We start from the raw sequence: 18,774 nt of genomic DNA on the forward strand, positions 1-18,774 counted from the left end.
ACAGGAAGGTAAAAAGGAGTTGATCCAAACATAATATTGCCACATGGAATTAGGGACATATTCAGTACCCAGCATCGATCCCACTGTTCTCCAAACAACTCTAGCAACAGGACAAAGAAACATAATATGTTGAGCAGATTCTTTCTGATCACAGAAAGAACATGTAGGATTCCCTTGCCAATTTCTTTTTTTGAGATTGTCTCTAGTTAGAATAGCATCTTGGCACATCTGCCACATAAAAATTTGAATTTTCAAAGGCATCTTAGATTTCCAAATCCATTTATGATTAGATCCAGCCAAGTTTCTTTCTAACCATCGATACATAGACTTGGTAGTATATTCATGAGTACTATCAAGTTTCCAGAATATTTCATCACTTTTCTCCTTGTCCATCTTACTTATCACATAATTCTTGAGTTCATCCCACCTCATTTGCATATCACTATTAAATCTTCTACGAAAGGAATTGCAGGGATTCATGGATTCAATATTATTCACAGTAGTATTTTGTTCAGTGCAAATCTCAAAAAGATCAGGCAACTTATCTTTCATATTATAATTGTCACCCAGATCATCATACCAAAGATTGGCAATATCACCCTTATTCACCTTGATCCCTCTCCCAGCAATATAATTATCTCTAACCTTCAAAAGAGCTTTCCAACAGGGGGAATCATTTGCTTGCTGCTTAACAATCATAGCAGGTGATTTTTTGAGATATTTGGCTTTTACTATGTCTTGCCATAGCCCCTCTTTTTTCTCTAATTTCCACCACCACTTAGTCAACAGACTAATATTTTGTTTTCTCAGATCTTTAACCCCAAGGCCCCCTTTATTTTTTGATCTACAAATTCTCCCCCATTTTACCATATGATAACCTTTTTTGTTACCATTACGACGCCAGAAAAATTTCCTTCTGGGCTTATCCCATCTCTCCAAGGTAGATTTATTAATCAAGAACATAGACATATAATAAGAAGGGATATGGGAGAGCACAGCATTAACTTTAATAAGTCTACCCCCACTGGACAGTGTTTCACTGATCCATGATTCACCATGTCTAACAAATTTATCATCCACAAACATCCAGTCACAGCTTTTGAGACCAGTATAGCTAACAGGAACTCCCAAGTATTTAATAGGAAAACTTCCAATCTCACAGTTGAACATATCAGAATACTTCTTGACAGTATCATCATCAGCCCCTACTGAGAAGATTTCACTCTTTAAGAAATTAATTTTCAAGCCTGACATGATCTCAAAGAGATATAACAGTAGTTTAATATTTAGCACCTCCCTAGGGTTATCTTCAAAGCAAAGAATAGTATCATCTACGTATTGCAGAATAGCAACCCCATGTTCAACCAGGTCAGATGCCAACCCTTTAAAAAGGCCATTCTCATGTGCATTAAGAACCATCTTGGTCAAGCAATCAGCTGCAAGATTAAACAAAAAAGGGGAGAGGGGATCTCCCTGCCTCACACCTTTAGCACTTTGGAAATATTCCCCCATTTCATCATTCAGTTTCACACTAACAGTTCCTCCTACCAAAATGTTCTTAATCCAGCTCACCTATTTAGGATTAAAGTTTCTCTTAACATGACACTCAAGCAGGAAGTCCCAGTTGACTTTATCATAGGCTTTTTCAAAATCAAGCTTAAGCACTATCCCAGGTTTCTTACGGCTATAAGAATAGTGTAGAATTTCATGGAGAGACATAACACCATCCATAATATCTCTACCCTTAATAAAAGCATTTTGGTTTCTGCTAAACAGTGTATCCACAAAAGGTTCAAGTCTGATGGTGAGCACTTTGGTGATAAGTTTATAAATGCATCTGAGCAAACAAATTGGTCTAAATTGCTGAATCTTATCAGCTCCAACCACTTTGGGCAGTAAAGTAATGACCCCATAGTTGAGTCTTTTCACATCTAAATCATCTTTATAGAACCAATCAAAAAGCATTTTCACATCATCCTTAACTATACCCCAGCAGCTTTGAAAGAATTCAATTGGAATATTATCAGGGCCTGGAGCTTTATTATGTTTCATAGAAAATAAAGCATTCCTGATTTCCAGCTCTGAAAAAGGTCTAAGCAGTATGAAATTGTCTATATCCCTTAGTGTTTCCTGCTCTTTCCACATGTTGTTCTTAATCCCACACATGTTCCCAGGGGCAGGTCCAAAAAGCTCCCTATAAAAATTTGTGGCATGTTCCAAAAGATTCTTGTTTCCCTCAATAACAACCCCATCACAACAAAGGGATACAATAGTATTTCTCCTCCTCCTCCCATTCACCATTCTATGAAAATAACTAGTATTATTATCCCCTTTCAATAACCAGTTATCATGAGATTTTTGTAACCAGGAAATTTCTTCTTCCATCAAGAGATTATTCAGCTCTACCTCAAGATCTACCTTTTTCATATACAATTCAGGTGATAAGGTATCAGTTTCTTGCAACATTTTCAAGTATCCAAGCTCCTCTCTCAGCCATTTCCTTCTCAGTCTTGCTTTACCAAAAATATTTGAGCTCCACCCTTTAAACTTTTTCTTAAACCTCTTCAGTTTAACATTGATGATATCAATAGGATTCTTAGATTGAACAGGTTGCATCCAAATTTGTGCCACCAAGGGTGAGAATTCAGGGTTCTGTAACCAGTTCAAATCAAATTTAAAGCCCCTAGATTTAACAGGGATAGGGATGTTATCCTCAGTGTTTAAAATCAAAGGGCAATGGTCTGAAATCTCCCTTACAATTTTCCTAATAAAAGTAAAAGGAAAAAGGTGCTCCCAGGAACTAGACATGAGTACTCGATCTAATTTCTCAAGAGTAGGCATATTCTGCTTGTTGGACCAGGTGTATCGCCCACCACTCATATCAACCTCTCTCAAAGAGAAGGTATTAATGATAGTATTGAAAAGATCAGAGGAATGGCCCAGTCTAACTTTCTTATTTTTATCACTAGTAAATCTCAGGATATTAAAATCCCCCCCAATAATGAAAGGACAAGTAACTCCCCTGCACATATCTGCAATTTCAGTAAGGAATTCCATCTTATGTTCTTCATGAGAAGAACCATATACTACCATGATGCAATAAGTACCCCTACTACATTTGTCCCAAATTTCAAGCTTCAGAATATACTTGCCAAATGAACAGGTTTGAATGTCATAGTGTGCACTCCTAACACCACAAAGGATACCACCAGATTTTCCTACAGAAGGAATCCACTTCCAACAAAAATTATCCCCTGGATCAAATTTCCTCAAGAACTTAGAGGAAAAATCCTTCTTCATTGTCTCCTGAATCCCCACAAAATAAAGATTGAAATCTCTAATTAAATCACTTAAGTAGGTTGTCATACCTTTTTTTCCCATCCCCCTACAGTTGCAGAAGAGGCACATCATTTCTTTTTTATCTTAGGTGAATGAGTTTTATTGCTAGGTTTACCAGGGTCCATGGTCTTACCTGCAATTCCACTCACTCTTTGATTTTGACTCCTGGTTACAGGCTTAGAAATAACCACATTAACTTTTCTTTTTTCTCTTTGCCTAGATCTTACACTTTTAAATCCTTCCTCATCTACATCTCCCTCATCCCCCTAGGCTGTACTAAGGTGGGAGGATTCCCCTGCTGCATTAGTAAGCAACAACACCTCTTCTGTTTGTTTAATATCAGTATTAACTTTCTTAGCTATATTAGCTCTAGATTTCTCCAGTTCTCTAATAACATCAATAACAGTAAAATCATCATTAGGGATATTCACTCCCATATGGGCAGCCATATTAACAATTTCCATATTGGATAGCACATCAAAAGAATTTTCAGATACCAAATCATTACCTTGTAAGTTCCTCTTTTTTGACAACTTCTCAGCTCTGGCACCAACATGGTCCATAGTGATCTCAACATTCCTTTTGCTGAACCTGGCTTGCACTTCTTCCAGCACAGGAGGAGTAGGTACAACCTCCACATCTTCATAGGATTCCCCAGGAGATTGCACAAAGTAGGTATGTTCTTTCTCCTGATAATTCTTGTCACCATTTTTTATCTCAGTAACTGTTGGTTCTCCCATACCTATGGGTACTTCCTTTCATACAAGCATCTAAGGATGTTTATAGATACACGGTTTGAGCCATCAGAAATATTCCATCAAGAATAGGTTGGTGCTCTGCGCTGGCGTACCGGCCCGATTTTCGGCTGATCACCATGCAGGCGTTGGATTTGGTCCACGACAATCGTATGATTATACACGTCATCTTCTTTTTCTCACCTTATCTTCACGAGAACAAAAGCAAAAAAATTCCTCCCGTACACAGCATCCATGTCCCAGGGTCCGCCGGGATGCATCCCCCGCCACGCAGCGCGGCATCCCCGCCACTGCCCCATGCCCGCAGCACCTTGCCATCGGAGAGCACGCCGTGCTTGTGCCCCCGTTGCTCGCAGCACCTTGCCACTGGTGAGCTCGCGACCGCTGCATCACCGGCTCACGAACAAACACCACAAAACGTCGTCGTACTTCCTCGCCGTAGCCGGGCGCAACACCGGCCCACTCTGGTTGCAGCGTACTCGCCGCGCTTCTGCCCCGTCGCCGCACCACCATGGGACCTCGTAGCTTCCGTCAATGGTGGCAGCAAATTGCGTTGTCACTTGAAGCTTTTCTATCACCGAATGAAGCTTTCCTTCCATCGCTCGTCCCAGTATGTCACTGGTCGTAGCAAATCAGGCTGCCGCTTGAAGCTTTTCTGTTGCCGGATGAAGCTTTTCTGCCGTCGCTCAACGTAGCAAATCACTGGTTGCAGCAAAATGCGTTGCCGTTTGAAGCTTTTCTGCCGCCGGATGAAGCTTTTCTACTGCCGCTCAACCCAACAAGTCACTGGTTGCAGCAAAATGCGCCGCCAATAGAAGCTTTTCTGCTGCCGCTCAACCCAACAAGTCACTGGTTGCAGCAAAATGCGCCGTCGATAGAAGCTTTTCTGCTGCCGGATTAAGCTTTTCTACCACCTCTCGCCCAAGCAAGTCACAGGTCATAGCAATTTTCTCTGTCCATTGAAAATTTTCTGCCGTTGGTTCCAGCATCCGCGGTCATTAAGGTGCGTCGCCGCACCCGATGTTGCTCGGAGGGCGCTTTGCGGCGGTGCCCATGTTTAACTCCCGTGTCACTTGTCTCTATTGTTTTATTAATGACCGCGGATGCTGGAACCAACGACAGAAAAACTTCAATGGACACGATGCAAGATAAAGGGAAGGGTCCACCAGGTAGGCGTGCGAGAGAGAAGACCAGCGCGTCGAACCCAACCATTTCCCTCATGCATATCCAACCAAACATGTCTACTGTTCGATCGGTAGGTGTTGATCCCTTGTGTGCAGTGACGGAGCCAGAAACTGAATATAGAGGGGGTCAAAACATGTCATATGATTTTAAAGAGGCCAAATCATACAAACCTAGCTAATTTATTTTGATAAATGAAAAATTAGGAGTACATAGGTGTATTTGTGAGAGCATAGGGGCCAGCACCCCTGCCAGCACCCCCTGCCTCCGCCACTGCTTGTGTGTAAACGATGGACTATTTTTTATTTTATTTTTTTGAGATAACGATGGACTACTTCATGAAGAATGCGTGAAAAAACCCACTTCTTTCTTTCTAGAGTCATCCCTAAAAGAAAAAGAAAAAAATCTTTCCAGAGACTACTTGTACTAGGTTCCTCTACTTTCTCCCGTTCTTTTCTCCTGCAGAGGTCTCGCCGCACTTCTTTGCCCTCCCGCCGCGAGCACGAGCGCCAAACCAAGCAGTGGGAAGAGAAGAGACCGCGAGAGTCTTCTGGAGACCCACTCCTTCGCGAGAAGCCCAACCCGCCCCGGCCCCGACATCCCGTGACCATGGCCAACTCCGGCGACGAGGGGCGCGTTGTGATGGACCTCCGCTCCGCTGCGGAGTCGGCGGGCGGCGATGAGGCGCTTCACGAAATCGAGTCTCTCTGCATGCGCTGCGGCGAAAATGTAAGCGCCTTGACCCCCCTCCTCCGTTTGTTTCGGTTCGACTCGTCGCATGTTCTGAGACGTAGTACTCTCTTCTGATCAGGGCACCACGAGGTTGCTGCTGACTACGATCCCCAACTTCCGGGAGGTGAGGTTCTGCGTGCTCTGTGCTCGTTGCGAAAGAGGATTATTCTGATCGGAGAACGGGGGTAAATCTGCTGCGTTTGTGAATCTGCAGGTTGTTCTGATGGCTTTCGAATGCCCGCATTGCAGTGAAAGGTAATGCAATGCTCGTCTATAATTTACGGGGCATTTCTTCACATGCAAGTTCAGTGTCTTAAGTTTTGTGTGCTTGTGAATTAGGAACAACGAGGTCCAGTTTGCTGGACAGCTCCAGCCCAAGGGATGTTGCTACCGCTTGGACGTCCCTCAAGGGCAGAACGAGGTCTGTTTTTGTAGGGGCGCCTATAACTCGATTCAACCGTTACTGTGAACCTATTTAGTTTAGTGACATGATATTTTTTACCAATTCCAGTAGGATATGGTTGTTAGAACCTCAAATTTGTTCCCAATAGATATTGTATCCACAGACAGAAAGGGGAAGTAAATTTGAAGTAATTGAAGTGCGAAACTGAGCTTTAAACCCTCTTGTGACCAACCACGATCAAATTTGTCTGTTAACGGATTCTACCCGTTGTGTCCCCGGAGCACACGCTTGTGAGCAACGCATCATAATAAAGTGCAAATACCTCTAATTATGTAGATCAACGTTAGTGCTGTAATCTAACTATACGATCTTGCTCCTTCTAGTCATCAGTGTACCCGGGTAGTCTTTCCAATATAAATAATATATTGTATTCCACTGATAATCGACCAGCTTCCTTAAGCATATAATGCTTAAGTACGTTCCAGCAAGTAATAATTCCATGCTAAATATGTAATGCAATTCCATGTATAATTCCACAATGAGGTATTCCGGATATTAACAATCCCAAGTAATTTTTGAATATAGTTGTAGGACACATAATTCCAACAAGATAAAGTTTGATTATAGTGTTTTTGCACTTCTATATGAAACATGGTCCTTACCGTCCATGTACCGCTGTAATAAAATCAGAAATAAATAATGGACCAACTTATTTTTAGTTTGTATATATGAATACACTGGTACACTTCCAACTTGTCTATGGTGATTTCTCCTAATGATAGAACTGTTGCATTTATAAAGTTACAGCTTTACTTAGAGTGCAATTTGTTCTTTCGCACCTGTTAATTTGTATTGCAGTTTATGTTAGATTTTTACTATATAACTGTGGTTACTTTATGATTCACTAGTATTGGTGTATATCTTGCCCTTTCTTTTGCTTGTGATGTGTGGTTCCATTATTGATGTGATTCCTATTACAATTACTACATAACTCTTTTTGCATTTTCCCCTTGTGCCGTGTAGTTTCGTTATTGTATTTTTAGTTGTGACATTATTTCAGTTTTAAATTCATACCCATGTTACTTTCTATCTGTCTTATTTCTACATTTGATCTTCATAGTGTGATAAACAAACGGTATTGGCACAGGTACTGAACCGTCAGGTCGTCAAATCTGATTCAGCAACTATCAAGGTATTGATATTAATCTACTTGTTAATACATTTATCCTAAATACATACAATGCATTGATTCTGTTATAATTTTTCACTTCGTACAGATTCCGGAACTGGACTTTGAGATTCCTCCGGAAGCTCAACGCGGAACACTTTCAACAGTATGCTTCATTGAATTTTGTATATTAATTCCGAAGAAATGGTTCCTTTCGAATTCATTTTGATTTATTGCTAGTTTTTTAAATATTTTGGATCGTAAATTAGGTGGAAGGGATTATTATGCGAGCTGTGGAGGAGTTGCAGGCACTTCAAGATGAAAGAAAGGTGAACCTTTGGGCCTGTATGCTTAGTTATTTAATTTCAATTGAGTCACCTAGTGATATGCTTATCATCTTCTTGGAACTGCAGAAAGCGGATCCTCAAAAAGCTGAAGCTATTGATCAGTTTTTAATGAAATTGAGATCTCTCGGATCAGGAGAAGCTGCGTTTACCTTTGTTCTTGATGATCCTGCTGGAAACAGCTTCATTGAGAACCCGTAAGATTAGTTGTAGACTTCATTTTTTGAGATTAGGATTCGGATTTTACGACTTATTTTGACATGGAAATGAAATACTTGGTTGTACTTTTTACGTCCACTTTTACCATTTTTGCACTCTTTTTGTTATTTATAATAATATAATGTAGTTCTAGTCATGGAACTGAGAGAACATGGTTCTACTTTGCACCATTTTTGCAACCTGTAGTCAATTGAGTGACGACTTATGTTGCACAGAATAGTTTATATGTGTGTATATTAGCTCTGTTCATGCTTAAAGCACTTATAACTTGACATATATTTATTAATCCGCATAAATCCACAGGCATGCTCCTTTATCAGATCCTTTGTTATCTGTGAGTTTCTATGAAAGGACATCTGAACAACAAGCAGCACTTGGTTTTCTTGTTGATCCACCGACCGGAGAATCCGAAGATCCTTTGCAGAATGCTTCAACAGTTGAGGCAAATTCTGGCGGGTTGCCAAAGGTACCCCATGGTTCAGTTGGAGCTGTTGCAGGTCGTCGTGCTATTGCTCAGGGAAACCCTGATGAAATTGCTTCAGCACTGTGTAGGTATACAGCACCAGAAGAGGTATGTCTGTTCAGTTGCCTGGCAATGACGTTATCAAGAATTTACACCCTCCGTTCCAAAATATTCAAACTAAAACCACGACAAATGTTTTGGAACGGAGGGAGTAGTTAATTTGCGCCTTACAAAATTCAGTTTGACAGGTTGATACTTTGCCATCAACATGTGGAGCCTGTGGAGCTGCATGTGTGACTCGTTTCTTTGCTACAAGTATCCTTTTCACTGAACATGGACTATTTTTTTTAATTTATCGATTATATGTGGTGTTCTATTACACTTGTTTATTTGCTTGATCAATCTCCGAAATAGATCTTATATAGGACTCGTTCGGTAATCCACCAGCTTTTTAAAATTTAAGAATCTGCGGAGCACCTGTGCAGCCGCTCCACGAATTTGAACTACAGCTCTGTCCGTCCCGGGAGCGGAGCCGCGGAGCGGAGGGACTCCGAACGGGCCCATAGTGTTGTGTGACCAATCTTGCTATCTGGAGGAGGTAACGCTGCAGATAATTTGTATTTGATGAATCACGTGATCCTTGACCTTTGGTAGAAATCCCATATTTCCGTGAGGTAATTGTTATGGCAGCTTCATGTGAGCTGTGTGGTTATCGCAACTCACAGGACAGTTTCAGTGTCATGTCTGTTTTTCTTCATATAGAAACTGACTGTCACAAGTTCTTCGTAACACATCTGAACTCAAACTAAAGCTTTTCTTTTTGGTCAATCAGTTGAAACCTGGGGGTGAAATTCCGGCTAAAGGAAAGAAAATTACGTTACATGTGCAGAACGTAGAAGATCTTTCTCGTGATGTCATAAAGGTCAGAAAATTACTCTTTTGTTCTATTACTTCAACTGTCGCATGCAGCCATGCAGGTTTTTAAGGTGTATAATACCCGTGCATAAGATTATCCATCCTGTTCTTTTCTTGTATTGGCGGCCCTTGAACTTCTTCCTGGTTCAGGAGTTGAAAATTTTAACTTGTTTCTTCTATAGTTAAGAACCTTGATGCGTCTTTTAGCTGAATTTTCTGTCATACTAACAGGCCGAGTCTGCTGATTTTAATATTTTAAAGAATCTTCAGGCTTTTATTACTGTTCGGTGTATTTGGATCAACATCTGATATGTAAGTTACTTGATTTTGAGTTACTCTTCGATCTTGTCAGTCAGATTCGGCCGGTTTGAAAGTACCTGAACTTGAGTTGGAGCTGTCAATGGGTACATTGGGTGGTATTGTCACGACAGTTGAAGGTTTAATTGTGAAAATATGTGAGGGTATGTTCGCAATGTTACGTATTATTTTTCAGTTCATTTTTTGAGAAAACACAAAGGATTTTGGGTTTCATTGCATTGAAAAGAGAGTTTAAGGTTACATCACTCCTAGGAGGTGGTTTACAGTCCTAGAACATGAACTAATGCACGTCCCAGGTGGGGGGCGAGACTACTCTAAGTCCAGCAGCTGCCTGCCACAGCCCAAAGTCTGGCTTCCTCCTGTTCATGGGGACAAAATGGACTGTACGATAAGTTCACAAAATGTGATGACGAACAACATTTTTTCGACCTACAGTGGATTTCTTAATGTTATCGAAAAAGGGTTTTCCCCCGCTTTATATTATAAAGCAACCATCACCGAATACATCCCACAGACCAAACAACGCACACAACACACACACCCAAGGCAAGATACAAAGGTGCCGGGCACCGACACCCCACCCCACCGACAACAATAGAGAGGTGAATCAGACAACAACGAAGCCAGGGCCTCCAAAGCGCTCCAAGAAGGGTACGACCAAGGATAGCCGCCAGCGCCCGATCCGCGAAGATCAAGTCTTCATCTGGAGCAAGACGACATGAGGGGGAGCGCCGCGACGGAGCCTTCAGGAAGGGTACGACGTCAACGGCCGCCGCCACCGTCGGCCAGTCAAAGGACTGGGCAAGTGGTGTACCCCGGCCCTCACACCCCACCATCGCACCCTAACTCTGTCAACCACCCGCAACCATGCCATCCGGGAGGCCATGGTTGCCTGCCCGCACCTGAGACGTACGCTCCGCCCACAAACGTCGCGCCTCCCATCGCTAGAGCCACCGCCCTACAACCAGACATCCCCGAGACCTACACAAAGGCCCCGACTTTGGATCAATCGATGATCCTCGACCGATAGAACCACCCGCAGACGCTCCGCTGGTAGAGATGCGCTAACACACTTGCCGAGGAACGAGGGAGAAAGGGGAGAGGACAAATCCGGCTGGCACACCCGTGCGGGCGACAGGTGACGCGACCGCATCGAGGTCACCCATCCCTCCAACCGAGCTCCCCGCCGAGCACGAGGAAATGGGAAGGAGCACACTTATGTCGCCCCACCATTTAGCTGGCATAACTCTTCGCGAGGCCATCCGCAAACATGCGCCCGCCAACGAGGGAGACCAAATTGGCCCGTCTTCGCAACTGAGGTAGCTCACCAAGGAGGCCCTCCCGCGCCGAGCGCCGCCGTCCAGTCGTAAGGGCCTGACTGAACAGGGGCCGCCCACATCCACCGCTGCTGCGCCGCCCCCACACCATCACGCCACGGCAAGAGAAGCCGCCCATGGCCCAGGCCGCCTGCAACCCGCAGCGTCAGAGGCGGATCCGAACGCGCGAAGCCGCCGCTGCTGTCACCACCAGCTAGCCTACACCATCACCATGCCGCTCGTCGCATCACCGTCACGCCCCCGTCGTCGGCCCGCGCTGGAGTGCTGATGCGCTGCCGCGCCCGGCAATTAGCGCGGCATCCCGGCCGCGAGAGCCGGCCAGTGCCGCACCCCCCAAATGAGGAGACGAAGGTGTTAGGAATAAGCAACTTGTATTCCCATGAGGCCATAGGCCGATATATATACATGTACAGGTTATGGACTATATGCAGGAAAACCCCTTATATATTGGGATAAATACAAAAGGGTACATGAGTTGTATTATAACTCTAACACCCCCCCTCAAACTCATGGTGGATGAACAACACTGAGTTTGGAGAGATAAAAGCCATGTTGTGCTCTAGTCTGGGCCTTCGTCAGGAAATCCGCCAACTGTAACTCGGAAGGCACATACTGAAGAGCAACAACCTGATCCTGCACAGCAGCGCGCACATAGAAAGCATCAACACCAATATGCTTGGTGAGCTCATGCTTCACAGGATCGCGCGCAATGCTAATAGCACCTGTACTGTCAGATAAAAGCAGAGTCGGTGTAGTGACAGAAACACCAAAATCCTGAAGTAACCACCGTAACCAAGTCACCTCTGCCGTCAAAAGAGCCATCGCTCGCAACTCAGCCTCTGCACTCGAACGGGAAACTGCAATCTGTTTCTTCGTCTTCCAGGCAATGAGAGAACCACCAAGAGAAACACAGTAAGCAGAAAGTGAACGGCGATCTGAAGGATCACTAGCCCACGTAGCATCCGAATAGGCCTTCCGAATAGGCCTGAAGCTGTAAAGAACTGGAGCGAGGAAAGAATAAACGATGAGAGATCGTGCCCCGAAGATATCGGAGAACACGGAGGAGATGACTATAGTGAACCGATGTGGGAGTAGAGATAAACTGACTCAGAATATGAACCGGATAAGAAATATCCGAACGAGTGACAGCTAGATAAACAAGACTGCCAACAAGATGACGATAGCGTGTCGGGTCAGGCAGGGGATCACCATCAGTAGCAGAGAGGTGAACATTGAGCTCCATAGGAGTCTCAACAATGCGCTCATCAGTAAGAGCAGCACGAGCAAGAAGATCCTGGATATACTTTTCCTGGGATATAAAAAAGCCATCAGAGGTAGAAGAGACTTCAATCCCAAGAAAATAGCGAAGAGGTCCAAGATCAGACATAAGGAACTGCTCACTAAGACGAGCCTTGACAAAGGCAATATACTCAGGGTCATCCCCAGTGATGACCATGTCATCAACATAAAGAAGAAGAAGAGTCCAACCACGAGGAGAAAGGTGAATAAATAATGCTGGATCATGAACACTGGGTGAAAAACCAGCGGCAGTCACCACAGAGGCAAAACGCTCAAACCAGGCTCGGGGGGCTTGCTTAAGGCCATAGAGAGAGCGACGAAGACGGCATACCATGCCATCAGGAACAGAATACCCAGGTGGAGGCTGCATGTACACCTCCTCACGCAGCTCACCATTAAGAAAAGCGTTCTTAACATCAAGCTGAGAGATAGACCAGTGGCGTGTAGAGGCCACGGCAAGAAGTGTACGAACAGTGGTCATAGGAGCCACATGAGCAAAAGTCTCGTCATAATCACGACCATGCTCCTGCTGAAAACCACGAGCCACAAGACGAGCTTTGTGACGCTCAAGAGAACCATCGGAACGAGTCTTTACCTTGTAGACCCACTTACAAGTGATGGGACGGACTCCAGGAGGAAGGGAAACAAGATCCCACGTACGTGTGCGTTCAAGAGCAGCAATCTCCTTAGCCATCGCAAACTGCCATTCAGGATGAACAACAGCCTGATGATAAGTAGTCGGCTCAAGAACAGCAGCTCCAGCAGTGGAAAAGCCTAAGCGATCAACAGGCGGACGAGGACGAGAACGCAAGCCATAAGTAGGCTGAGACGAGGATGACGGCACATCCAGAGAAGCATCCACAGAACGTGAACGACAAGTGTAACACTGAGGAAAAGATGGAACAATGGAAGGAGGAATCGCTAAAGTAGAATCAGAGAGTGGCGACGAAGAAGTCACCGGAGATGAAGGTGTAGAATCCGGTGTCATGCTAGACGAGGAGACCGTGGAAGATGGTGGCGACAAATCGACTGGAGGTGGAGAAGCAGAGGGAGCAGAATGAGTAGGCAAAGGCTCGACAAGTGTGATAGGCGTGTCAGGAAAAGTGAGAAAAGAGATATCCTCTACTGAAAAAGTCGAGGAAGATGAGCGTGGGTAGAAGGGACGAGACTCATCAAAAGTCACATCCCGAGAGATACGTATCCGACGACCGATAGGATCCCAACAACGATAGCCCTTATGCTCATCACTATAGCCTAAGAAGACACACTCAACAGACTGAGCGGTCAGTTTGGTGCGTTCGCGGGGGGCAAGAAGAACATAGCAAACACAACCAAACAAGCGAAGCGTCGAATAATCGGGAGACCGATCAAAAAGACACTCGAAAGGAACACCACCCTGTAGAGCAGCGGAAGGCTGGAAATTGATGAGATAGGTGGAGGTGGAGACGGCCTCAGCCCAAAAATGCGGCGGGAGAGAGGCAGCAATCATCAATGCACGAGCCGTCTCAAGAAGATGACGATGCTTGCCCTCAGCCACGCCATTCTGAGCATGAGCACCAGGACAAGAGAATTGAGAGAGAGTCCCTTGCTCAGCAAGAACACCACGCAACATCTTAGAGATATACTCGCCAGCGGAGTCAGCACGAAACACACGAATGGGAGAGGAGAACTGAGTATGAACCATGGCAGCAAAACGCTTATAAATGGACAACACCTCACTACGAGAAGTCATGAAATAAAGCCATGTGTAACGAGAGAAGTCATCTATGAAAATAATATAGTATTTATGACCCCCTTTCGAATCGAAGGGAGCCGGACCCCATACATCGGAATGGACTAAATCAAAAGGACGCTTAGACACTGACTCACTATGTGGATATGGTAACTGAATCTGCTTGCCAAGACGACAACCCTGACATTCTAAGGAGGCATCTCCTGAGACAGACCCCAGAAGACCTCGACGAACTAACGACGACAAACGAGAACCACACAGATGACCAAGTCGATGATGCCACTGCTGGAAAGAACTAGTAGCCGAGGCGACCAAAGCGGAAGAACTGGCGAGAGAATGGGCGGAGGAAGGAACATGAAGCCAGTCCACCTCCCAAAGGCCCTCAGAATCACGGCGGCGAGGGCCAGCCCCAACCAGAGTGTGCGTGCGACGGTCCTGGACAAAACAAGAGTCAAGATCAAGGATGACACGACAACCAGAATCAGCAAGTTGAGCAGCGGAAAACAAATTCATGGTAAGTCGAGGAACATGAGCAACATCAGAAACAGAATAAGAAGGAGTGGTAAGAGTGCCTCTACTAACGACAGGAAGGGGAGTACCATCAGCGGTGAGGACATGAACAGGAGAATCAAGCGAACGAAGAGAAGAGAGAGTGGAAGAATTAGAAGTCATATGAAAGGAAGCTCCAGAGTCCAGAACCCATGGGGATGTACCTGACTGTGTAGAAGGTGGTTGCTCAGTGCGGGAAGCCTCAGTCACAGAGCCAGCAGTACCCGTTGAGGAAGAACCTGAAGCAGCGAGCAGACGCTTAAGTCTCAGAATATCCTGCTCCGTCAAAGCGATGGCTGAAGCTGTCGAGGTAGATGACGAAGTCGCTGGAGATGGTGACCGCGCCTTGCGCAAGTGTTTCTTCTTCGTGTAGCAGTTCGACTCAATATGACCATCATTGTTGCAGTAGTTACAATGTGGACGGGGGCGACCTGAGCCGCCAGAAGGAGTGGGCAAGAGCGGCGGAGCAGTCGAGCGAGAAGGGGTCGGTGCAGCAGGTGGCGTAGAAAAAGTCCGAGCAGCGAGCACCGAGGGAACCTCCAGCAAACCAGCACCACGTAAGCGAGTCTCCTCAGCACGAATCTCAGAAAGCGCCTCCATGAGAGAAATACGGCCACGAGCAAACAACTGAGCACGCCGGGGCTCAAACTCCTTACGGAGCCGAGACAGGAACTCGTAGACGCGATGAAACTCCAAGTCGGCCTGTACAGCCTGGCAACAGGGGCAAGTATGACAACCAGCACTGCGGAGAGAATCAAGCTGGCGCCAGATAGCAGAACTCTGTGCATAGAAATCATCCACAGTAGAGTCACCCTGATGAAGAGCATGCTCCTGACGGACCACGGAGAGGTATAAGGCATCACCAGAGGGCTCATAGCGCTGACGAAGGCGGGTCCACATCTCAAAGACAGTAGGAAGGCCCAGAAACTCAGAAGCAAACTGAGGCAGAACACTAGCAGTGAGAACAGCGGCAGCACGAGCATCATCATCAAGCAACTGGGTGTAAACGGACAGAGCATCACGATACACCTGAAGAGCCTCCTCATAAGCCAAGACCTTCTCATCATAAGCACTCACAGCGGCCTCATCAGCAAGCTGAGTCGTATCCTTTGCGGCCTGAGAAGCATCCGCAGGAAGAGCCGGTGGGATCGGCGGGGTGGGAGCCATGGGAGGAACCGGACGTGGCGGACAAGAGACCTCGCCGGAAAGAAAGCCCCATAGGCGGATGCCACGCATGTGAATGCGCATGAAGCCAGTGAACTCGGTGTAGTTAGTGCCATCAAAGATCACTGGACAACGAGGAACAGCAACGTAGCCGGATGCAGTAGACTTTTTTTTTTTGGTCAACGAAACGCGTCAGACAACAGGACTCGATCTGACGATGAGGGAGCCGCCTCGAGCTGGGAGAGCCTGAGAAGCGATCTGGTGCGGATGGAGTCAAGGGCCAGGGGCGGCGCGATCTGAGGAGATGGGACGCGGCCGCCTCTGCTGGGGGAAAACCTCCTGTGCCTCGAACAGCCTGGAACCGCTGGGATCGGGACAGGCCGAGGCGTCAAGATCCAGCACCGCAACGGGATCGTGGCGGGTCGCGTCGGGAGGAGTCGGCGGCCTCCAGTCGTGACTTCGCCTGGAGCCGCTGGGATCGGGGCGGGCCGGGGCTTCGAGATCCAGTAGCTTCGACGGGGGCGGCTGGATCACGGGAGTGACGGGATCCTGCGGGAGCCGGCGGGATTGGATAGCTTCGACGGGGGCGGCTGGATCACGGGAGTGACGGGATCCTGCGGGAGCCGGCGGGATGGATCAGGGACGAACGGCCGGCGGCTGTGACGGGAAGAGAGGCCGGCGGCCGTGATGGAAAGAGGAACAAGCACGAGTTGCGCATGCGAAAAAAAACCTAGGGCTCTAATACCATGTTAGGAATAAGCAACTTGTATTCCCATGAGGCCATAGGCCGATATATATACATGTACAGGTTATGGACTATATGCAGGAAAACCCCTTATATATTGGGATAAATACAAAAGGGTACATGAGTTGTATTATAACTCTAACAGAAGGGACCCGCGGCCGCCGGCCGCACACGGGCTTTGCCCGCACGCGCTCCTTGGCGGCAGCGGGGGGAGGGGAGGGGAGGCGGCAGATCTAGGGTTGCCTCCTGGGAGCGCCCGCAGGAGCGCCTCGGAGGAATTGGAAACATTGGATACAGAGCCCTTTCTTTCTTTCGTAATGTTATGAGATGGAAGTGTCTTGAAACTACTCTGTGTAGTCGATATTTCTCTCATAATATGTGTATACCCTCTTGAGGTTTTGTCAACAGTTCCCCACTATTATCATTGAAACACGTGTTGCTCATGTATCTCAGCCAGTTGTTATGCTTACGCATTTAACTGCTCTGTACAGGAAGTACTTTTTTCAACGACGTGGAAACTTGTTTGTTTAACATAGCTTATGCAACTTATATCGATATGAAATATAATCGTTATTCTTCTCAAACTCAAATGCTAAGTTCTATTTTGGGGCTGTAGCTCTAGAGCGGGTTCATGGATTCCAATTGGGTGATAGCACAAATGAATGGAAGAAAAAGAAATGGGATGATTTCCAGCAAAGATTATCAAAGGTACCAGTTTCTTTTAGCTGGAATGTTCTATCTATTTTAGCAGGGACTGCTTCACCTCCAATCTGGAGAAGATTATGGCTATGCTTTTCCTTCCATAGCATCTCAGTTCTTGAGTGTCTTGAGTTTCTTTCTTTATAGCATGAAGTAAAAAAATAATAATAACTTCCCTGTTCATGATGTATTGGGTCCTTCCTGCTTGTTTTGTTTTGTCCTAACCTTGGTTCATGCTAAACTTGGTTCAAGGTCTGGTTAGAAAATTGCTGATTATTTTCAGTGGACGGGCGTGATTGGGCTAATTAATTGTGAATTAATATGCTATACCTATTTCAATAACATTTGCACAATGTATAATTTCAGCTCCTGAGTTTACAAGAGCCTTGGACCTTAATTATTGATGATGCGTTAGCGGCTTCGTTTGTCGCTCCAGCCACAGATTTGATAGAAGATGACATCCAGCTACTCAGTAAGTTAGCCCAATCTTTTGTGCTCAGGTTGTAACCTGTAATATTATGGACTACAGTACTTATCTAAAACTTGATACACTTGTATTTTGAAAAAAAAACTTGATAAACTTCCTGTTTTCTGCAACAGCTATTTACTTTCGCTTCTTGCAGTAAGAATTGGTGGTTTTGAGATGGCAAATAGTATTTTCAGTTCCCACCTTAAAAATTCGGAATTTTGAGTTAGGAAGATGCTAATTACCAACAATGTAGTGTTAACCATGCACTACCTTCGTCCGGATTTATTAGGCCCTCTAGAATTTTGAGGTAAACTTTGACCATTCATATGACTAATATCAAACATCAAATATATGCATGAAATATGATTTCCCCCGCTTTATATTATAAAGCATCACACTTATATTATAAAGCATCACACGGTAATTGCTGGGGCGAACAACACATTAAGCCCAAATGAAAAGAAGAAGAAGAAATAAATGCCAACAACGACAGCTCGGCAAGCATAGATGAACCGTCATCCTGCGCCCTCCGTCTTTGTCCCATCACTTGCCATGGCTCAGGACCGTCGCGTACCTAAACAACACCTTTAAGGAATGCGACGCCAACGACACTGCTGTCCGGACATGACCTAGGATTTCCTCCGACACGCGACGTGGAGTAGAGGATGGGAGGCATCGACGCCCTTTACTAAGGAATGATGACACCCTTAGGCGTCACCGCGTCGAAGCCGGATGAACCGGCTGGGATTTCTCTCGCACTCCATGCACCGCCACCCGAACCGGAGCCATACAACCATCTTGCCACCCGCAACCACGCGCCACCACGGTCTTGGACCCATCCACGCCGCCTTGCTGTGAACACCACCACGAGGTCAGGAAATAAGAGCCGAGGAGCGTCCAAAGACGAGGGAGGGAGCTCGGGAGCCGCACGGGAGGGAGCCA

The 18,774-nt window shown here is 45.8% G+C and overlaps 1 protein-coding gene across 5 annotated transcripts; it reads left to right on the plus strand.

Moving 5' to 3' along the window:
• Positions 1–5,712: 5,712 nt before the first annotated feature.
• Positions 5,713–17,962, plus strand: LOC123443967 (zinc finger protein ZPR1 homolog). 5 transcript variants are annotated; one of them, XM_045120544.1, is made up of 15 exons: positions 5,713–6,005; positions 6,088–6,132; positions 6,223–6,263; positions 6,348–6,429; positions 7,559–7,603; positions 7,689–7,745; positions 7,849–7,908; positions 7,993–8,120; positions 8,446–8,713; positions 8,854–8,920; positions 9,260–9,330; positions 9,438–9,527; positions 9,873–9,975; positions 17,281–17,372; positions 17,730–17,962. In XM_045120544.1, the coding sequence occupies exons 1-15, from the start codon at positions 5,886–5,888 to the stop codon at positions 17,868–17,870; spliced, it is 1,410 nt and encodes a 469-aa protein (XP_044976479.1). In that variant the 5' UTR covers positions 5,713–5,885; the 3' UTR covers positions 17,871–17,962. The 5 variants fall into 5 exon arrangements, with proteins under 5 accessions (XP_044976479.1, XP_044976480.1, XP_044976484.1 ...); XM_045120545.1 differs by having other exon boundaries at positions 9,260–9,279; positions 9,873–9,981; XM_045120549.1 differs by lacking the exons at positions 9,873–9,975; positions 17,730–17,962 and having other exon boundaries at positions 17,281–17,366.
• The last annotated feature ends 812 nt before the right edge of the window (positions 17,963–18,774 follow it).

This window comes from Hordeum vulgare, chromosome 3H (assembly GCF_904849725.1).
Source record: "Hordeum vulgare subsp. vulgare chromosome 3H, MorexV3_pseudomolecules_assembly, whole genome shotgun sequence".
In the NCBI taxonomy this organism is placed as follows: Eukaryota; Viridiplantae; Streptophyta; class Magnoliopsida; order Poales; family Poaceae; genus Hordeum; species Hordeum vulgare.

Coding starts and splice junctions, on each gene's coding strand:
- LOC123443967 (XM_045120544.1), top strand. CDS start 5,886: ATGGCCAACTCCGGCGACGAGGGGCGCGTTGTGATGGACCTCCGCTCC. Junction 6,006..6,087: donor GCATGCGCTGCGGCGAAAAT/GTAAGCGCCTTG, acceptor TCTTCTGATCAG/GGCACCACGAGGTTGCTGCT. Junction 8,121..8,445: donor AACAGCTTCATTGAGAACCC/GTAAGATTAGTT, acceptor ATAAATCCACAG/GCATGCTCCTTTATCAGATC.